This window comes from Conger conger, chromosome 7 (assembly GCF_963514075.1).
Source record: "Conger conger chromosome 7, fConCon1.1, whole genome shotgun sequence".
In the NCBI taxonomy this organism is placed as follows: Eukaryota; Metazoa; Chordata; class Actinopteri; order Anguilliformes; family Congridae; genus Conger; species Conger conger.
Genome location: NC_083766.1, coordinates 19,019,531 through 19,027,387, shown reverse-complemented (window position 1 = coordinate 19,027,387; position 7,857 = coordinate 19,019,531). Strand labels below are relative to the sequence as shown.

At 39.9% G+C, this 7,857-nt stretch overlaps 1 protein-coding gene across 1 annotated transcript; it reads left to right on the top strand.

Annotated features, from left to right (window-relative positions):
* The first annotated feature begins 2,335 nt into the window (after positions 1 to 2,335).
* On the top strand, positions 2,336 to 4,224 carry LOC133132570 (transcription factor Sox-3). The gene has a single exon (XM_061248064.1). The coding sequence runs from the start codon at positions 2,656 to 2,658 to the stop codon at positions 3,559 to 3,561; it is 906 nt and encodes a 301-aa protein (XP_061104048.1). The 5' UTR covers positions 2,336 to 2,655; the 3' UTR covers positions 3,562 to 4,224.
* Positions 4,225 to 7,857: the final 3,633 nt, after the last annotated feature.

The window sequence follows — 7,857 nt, the reverse complement described above, 5'->3', positions numbered from 1 at the left end:
TCGTGTTGACAGTTTTTCTTTAGAACATAACTGCAATTATACATTCTCCAGGGCTATTAACCTTACTCGCCCAGTAAGCATTAACATTAGGGCAATATAAATACAATAAATCATGCTATAAATAATACAAACGCATAGGTGTCAGCAGTGTCAGCACATCGGACGGGGCTGGCAACTAGCCTTTTTCCTTGAATTTCTTAACTTCTGTGCATTCTTAGTAGTTGGTAAATATTCATGAACTTAAATTGTTCGCACTCCGGGCTTAAGCGGTCTAACTATAAACAGACAACGATATACTTAATGGTCACAGAGCGCTGTAAACAGCAGGAGAGAAGTTAGCCTGAGGTTGTGTTGAGAATCCCACTCAAACTATTAAACTGCTGAACAGAAGCCGTCACTGACATGTTTATTTAGTAAAATGTTCTGAACAACTTACTTCATTAATCCATTCAAAATTATTATGGCTAAAATAAAGGTTTACGGTTGGCCTATTATATGTATTATTCAGAGCATGTTCTTTAAATGATGTACTTATGTATACGATCTTGTTCCAAAACCTTTAAAACAACACCTAAAAGGCAGATATTTTAGACAGTTGGTCTGAACCTTGTTAAACACGATTCTGTAGTTTGTAGAATTCGTGTTTAATTATTGGTCACCATAAGTAGGCTATCACAAATTAAAATAGGCTTATATTTTCAGTTGTCTGTTTAGTGTAGGATGTATAGAGGAAACGAACTAAAAATATATGTAACGCAAACATTTTTCAAGGTCTACCATATAATGTCAATAAGATTTAATCGTTTCTTAAATTAATGAACTCTTGTTACCAGAAATAGCCGTAGTCATTAAAAGAGCAGACTAACACACGGACAATAAACATAATGCGCTTCCTTTGGCAGTAACCTACTCACTCATGTCCTTCAATAAGATAATTCAAGAAGCCTATTTTATTCAGTGAATATATACTTCACCGAACCGAACAACATTTCCAAGTGCAAGATTTACCACAAGAGGGCAGTAATGTACTATCGCAGTCTTCTCCATTTCTCTTGCAAACACCAAAGTTCTTTGAAAACTTGGTTTCACGTCACTGAAAACACAGATATTAGCAAAATGCGACAGGCTGAGAATTAGGTAGTATTTCGTTGGTAATAATTATATTTTAGATAATGTGTATATTATGGAGCAAATATACAGGTGTCATTTTTTAAATGTATATTTAATTATATATTTAGATTAATGAAACATCAAAAAAGAAATACACAAACATTTTCAGCGGTGGCCTGACAAGTGGAACAGTCTTAATGAACCAGCGAGAGAAAGAGCTGGACTAAATACGGTGTGCTTCCTCCTGTGTAGCCCAAACATTAATATTATGAATATTATGAAGCGGGGTTTTCTGAACTGAACGTGCAAATCGTTACCAATTTTGTAGGCTGCTTTAACCAAACTGTAACTGACACGACTAATGTATTACTGTCAATGTATGAACAATGTGTATATTTTTTGTCTCAATGTGAAAATTAAATACAAATGCCAAGCCCCAGATTCTCAATTTTGTGTTTGGAAAGTTACAAACTCCCATGACTTCGCGTCGTACGAAGACAGGGAATAATGCTTCTGCTTCGGGACAAGCACATTACGCTGCTCTCGATTCTTTTGACTTTACTTAAATAGTCTACAGTGTTTTTCTGTGGTTAGTAGACCATCACTTAGCGAATGTAGTTATTTATCCAAGTTTTTATTTTATGGCACACAGCTCAAGTGACTTCGCTAAACTACGACAGTCAGCAATGAGCCGTTTACCTGTTTTTGCACAGGCAAATCAATGAAAGGACCATTTTGCAAAGATAGTTAGCCTGTCAACTTCATTTATACGCGTGAATATATGCGCAAAAATACAGGGACGAGTGCTGATAGGCTGTTAACTAATTGAAGTTAATGAGTATACCCTAAACACGTAGTGAATTAGATTAGGATTGATTATAAAACTATTAATTTCGTTTAGGCGGGATTTGTATTAAACGATTTAAGAATAACCGTGTCTTGTTTTCGAATTATTAAGGTATCCAATGCATTACTGTGATTTATATAGAAAATAGGAAATACAATTGATTTTATAATATTTTTGCAAAGCTTCGAGTGATATTTGAATATCTTTAAAGGTTTTTATATCGAACTAATTTGCTGTAACATTCATTTTGTGCTGTAAATTAAGGTTTCACGTATTATACTTCACTTGTGTTGTAAATGTCACTTAACATTACATTTAAATTTTATTTTGGCGAGTTCTAACCAGAGGTCATGCTGTCCAGCTCATCTATTTGGATAGAGGGTTGAAATGCCCTGCTGTGATTGGTCAGGATGGAGCTCATTGTTATGCTGTCAATCCAAATCACATGGCAATCCACTATTAACAGCTGAGGTTGGCGGATAAGTTTTCAGAGTTCACTCAAGACCCGTGTGAGGTGGAGCAAGCAAGTGAACAGAAAAGAGTGGCGAGAACAGGCGGACGGTAGCAAGTGCAAGCTTTGGCTTAAACTGCAACTTTGAACATTTTAGTTTCGGTTGTTTACGAACACTACCTCTCCCTTATTTTATTTTCATCCTGTCTTTTTTCGTGGTAGAACTGAGCACTCTAAAGGCAGTTGAATGTATAGCATGATGGAAACCGAGATTAAAAGTCCGCTTCCGCAGTCCAATACGGGCTCGGGCGGCAACAATGGTAAGAACAACAGTGCCAACGACCAGGACCGCGTGAAGCGGCCCATGAACGCCTTCATGGTATGGTCCAGGGGCCAGCGAAGGAAGATGGCTCAGGAGAATCCTAAAATGCACAACTCGGAGATCAGCAAGCGTCTTGGGGCTGATTGGAAACTGTTGACCGACGCAGAGAAGCGACCCTTCATTGACGAAGCAAAGCGCCTGCGAGCCATGCACATGAAGGAGCATCCGGATTATAAATACCGACCCCGCAGGAAGACTAAGACCTTGCTCAAGAAGGACAAGTACTCCTTGCCTGGGGGACTACTGGCGCCTGGAACCAATGCTGTCAACAACACGGTCTCCGTCGGACAGAGGATGGACAGCTACGCACACATGAACGGATGGACCAACAGCGCCTATTCCCTCATGCAGGATCAGTTGGGATACCCTCAGCATCCCAGCATGAACAGTCCACAAATTCAGCAAATGCACCGGTACGAGATGGCCGGGCTCCAGTACCCCATGATGTCAACCGCCCAGACCTACATGAATGCCGCATCCACTTACAGCATGTCTCCGGCGTATACACAGCAGACCACCAGCGCGATGGGCTTGGGTTCTATGGCGTCCGTGTGCAAGACCGAAACCAGCTCGCCTCCTCCGGCCATCACTTCGCACTCCCAAAGAGCGTGTTTGGGGGACCTGAGGGATATGATAAGCATGTACCTTCCTCCCGGGGGAGACGGAGCGGATCACTCCACTCTGCAGGCCAGTAGGTTACACAGTGTTCATCAGCACTATCAAAGCGCCGGGACTGGAGTGAACGGAACGCTACCCCTCACCCACATTTGAAAAGACTTGAGTGTTAAGTACTTCGGATACTTGAACATTGAGCTCTGAAATTTTAACAATATTCGGAGGTTTACGCATTGCTTTTTAAGAAATGCATTTTTTTTTTCATCTCATACTGAGTTGTCCATTTTAAGAGTTTTTAAAATGACATATCTTGGACTAAGACTCATTTGCATTTGAAGAGCCTTTTATCATGAGCGTTTATAAGAAATCTACTTGTGTAGAAGAATTGGGACACTTCATTTTAATTCCTCACACGAGAAAAGTGTTGCTCCAGAAAGACTTGTCAACGGAGAGGGAAATTACACTATCACAAGTCAATGTTTACACTTAAATTGTAGTGTCAAGGTTTGTGCTGGCTGTCCAATTTGTGTACAGGTTTTTCTTTTTCTTTTTTTTCATGAGCTTAATAGGTTGTAATGAGACTGTGCGGGTCGCAAGCGCAAGTTTATTTATAGTAAGTTGTATTTTACTTTTCTTCATGAAGCTTGTGAACCTCTGTACGTTTGACATGTTCTTTCTTGGTTTGTGAGTTTTTCTGTAATATGTTTTGACAGTATCAGGTTAACTAATACCACTGGCAGAGAGTACTATTTAAACTGTTTCTACAGATTAAGGTCATTCTCTATTCCAAAAGGACGAATAAATTTGTACAAAACGCAATGAACGACTCAAGTTTCATGTTTTCTTTTTCCTCAGATCTTACCTTCGATGCTACCGAAGCTCCGTAAACGTATAAATCTTCCTTGGCGAAAACACTCAAAATGCATGTTTTCGGCCCGTCCTAGCGTTAAATGTTATTTTTAAGAGCAGCGTTTCTTCGGTTTGCCATAGGCCTATGTTCTAAACTCTGCAAACAGGTTATTCACCGTTACAGCTTTAATTTAACCAGTATTAATTGAACCAGTATTATAAATTTAAACCGCGATTCGGCAGTTTTGAATATTAGTTCAGTTATAGTTTCTTAAACCGCAAAATGTAATCAAAAGGTTTATAGGATGACACGATGTGTAGAAGCCATTGCTGACGTTCTAGCACATTTGCAGTGTTTACAAAACTCACAGGTGTAGGCCTACACGTTTTCGGTGTAGGAACGAAGCGGAACCATGTGGTTATCGCCTGCTTAATACAAATATTTTTGAAGCGACAAAATGTCAAACATACTTTTGCCTCAACGTTTTAATGAAACTCTTTCGACCCCTCCGGCTTAATGTTGCCTTTGTCGGTTTTCTTTAGATTTCACTCTTAAAGAAGGCGCCTTCAGCCAAATTCCCGATACATCAGTCTAATGGCGCGGTGTGTGTCTACAGTGAGTTAAGTGATTTCCCGTATTTTCAAGTAGACTACTCGAAACTACATACTTGATCGCCTTTTTTTAAATGTAGGTTTTATGTAGCCTATGTAGTCCCATTGTCCACATGGGCCATCAAAATTGCTCGGTTATTTACTAGGTTCTCTGTTATAAACATGGGGGTAACTATTAACCAAAAAATGTTATAGGCCTACTGGTCAGGTTATTTACCCAAGGATAACTTTGGATGTTTTCAGCTAATTAATTTAGGCTACAAAATGGTGTTTCGTCTAACTGGGCCTGTGTGGGATGAAGTTTTCGTAAAGTAAACATTTATTCGTAAGCCTATTTCAAGTTATCAATATGTTAATTTTGTCGCTCCTTCATCAATATTCTCATGGAACGTCCAGTACTAGTTGCTCTCATCGGTCGCCGTAGGATATATCCTTAGTTCTTATGAAACCAAAATTTTACATAACTGTTTATTGATGAGTTGACTGATGCTGATTTGTTTGTCACTTCCGTTATTAAAAGCACCGAGCTCAATGGGGAAAGGTATGGACAGTAAGAAAGATGGTTGTGGAGGTGATTACCAGGTGTACGCGTTTGTTTTTAAATGCATGCAAATTTGCGCGGCGTAGCGGTATATGTCTTTTGGAAGGCTTTTTTCCCTTCTGTCCTCCATGCATTTCCCAGTTCTAAAACACAATTCAGTTATAATTACACTTCTTGTCTATGGAGATTTTCATGTTAAAACATTACTTCCGAATCTTGTTTTTTTATTGTAAGCAATTCAAAGACCTCATTCAGGCCAATGACCCTTCTTTATATTTGGAAAACATAATCCCATCACCTGTACACCCTGATTAATGTGAACGAGGACGTTTCCGGCGAAAGTCTAATTTTGAGAAAGTACGGTATAGACTACATTTAGCTTCATCTGAATGAGGCCTTTTTCAGAAAATCGGTACATGTTTACAAACATAGGCTATTATTAGGCAACTGTGTGATTAAAATTATGTATCGCACATTACTGCTTTACATTTCTGTTTGAACAATTTGGCTAATGAGGCGAGACGAAGCAATATGAAGTTTTCGCTAAGTTAAAAATATTAGGCCTACACCAAGAAAGTAGAACACATATACCATATAGTGAATCTACTCAATGTATGTCAAAGGAGAAGCTGTGAACCAATCCACAACCCTGACGGAAACCTTCGCCTCACTAGGCTACTGATTATTTATGATGCCACCGATAATAAAACACAACTACGAACATTCTACCAGTTTCATCTACAAATTACTTTTAGGCAGAAGTGGACTTAACCTTTGAAGAGCAAGTTTTTGGTTAGGTTCTGGAACTCCATTGCATTCAATTACCAGTTGTGATAGTTACATCAGCATTAGGAAGTTCAGTGAAGACCATTCTAATCACATATTTTTTATTTCTAAGATCGTCCACTTATAAACTTATTTTTGTCTTTTCTGGCATAGACATGACATAGACAATCAAGGTCTTAAATGGTGAAGCGATGCACAATCATAATGATTCATTCCACAGATCAGTTCATTTGAAGTTGATTGTTGCACCAATCATTATGTTGTGTCACTTTTTATTTTATCTTGCACAGAACAAGTGATTTGTGAATCTTGATACCATTTTTATTGTACCAGAAGAAGTTGCTATGAAGTGTGTGTGTGTGTGTGTGTACATATGTACATATTATCAGTCGAAATCTGAGATATAGGTACCTTTCTCACAAATAACTACACCCACAGCCCCCAACACAAGATTTAAGCTAATACAATTCTGCGTAAACATAGAAATTTATATTTACATTCATGAAAAATATGAATTTGTGTTTGGTAAACAGAAATCACATTTGGTCTGTATGATGGAATCACTTCCTCTGGAAAAAGATGCTGCTGGACTATTTCTAATACTGTAATACTTGGTCAGGATATTAATAGTTATGATTTTCTCCAATACTTCTGAAGTCCATCAATAGAAATACGTCCTGGTCCACACAGCAATGGTAGGCCAGAATCTGTTCCTCCGCGTATTCGAGCGAAACCGCGCAGGACCCCACGAGTGTCACGCCTGGCGGCAATGGCCCGGACAGCCCCCTTTACCTAATACCTTCACAGCAGGGCTCCGCCACAGGGCACCCTGGGATAGATTGCCCTGGCCATGAGAGGGCCAGAGTGGTGTCAGGCCTGCTGGCCTTCCCACACTCACAATTAGTATTTAATGTGCCGCTCAGGGCAGCGGCCGGGATTAGCTCCATGCACCTTTGTGGAAGAAAAAGATTAGCCCAACCTCCTCACATTCACTGACAGTCATCTTAAGTCGTTCCAGAGCCCCAGCGGCAGTCTGCCTCCCAGTTACTCTTTCCAGGGCTTTTTTTTAACAGCTAAGCAGCTTTTCTTGGCTGACCACACCATGTTATGCATATAGGTGGTATGCTGGGAAATAGCATGTTCGGTCCATTTGATTGAACTGTGTGGTGGTAAAAAGGGGGCCTTGACTCAGCACTGGGTGACTTACCGTGGACGGTGATTTTGACTGTGATTTTTAACTAAGTATGGTGCAGACTGGGATGCTGAACACAACAAAGTTTAGCTGGTGGAAATTCTTCACCTTAAAAAATGTGTTCCTACTAGCACAAAAAATTTTCAGGAACATCGCTGAAAAATGTTCAGGGCATTCTGCGACCTTGTAAAATAAATCACGGGGAATTCAACTTTCTCCCATAGCAGGTTTTTTTGTAAGGTAGTCTGGTTCCTGTCTGTATTTGAATATTCAGACTGAAAGCCCAGCAGCAGTCTGTGTGCACACAGGCCTCTTGCTGCTGTCATACGAGCCCCGATGCCCACTCAGCAAGCATGGACACATCCCACTGAAATGAGTCTCTGTCCACACTGCCTGTTTGTGAAACCCGCTCTCCAAAACCGTCCGAATGAACTAGTGTTGAAGGTGCTGCAGATTCAGTGGTTTCTGTTTT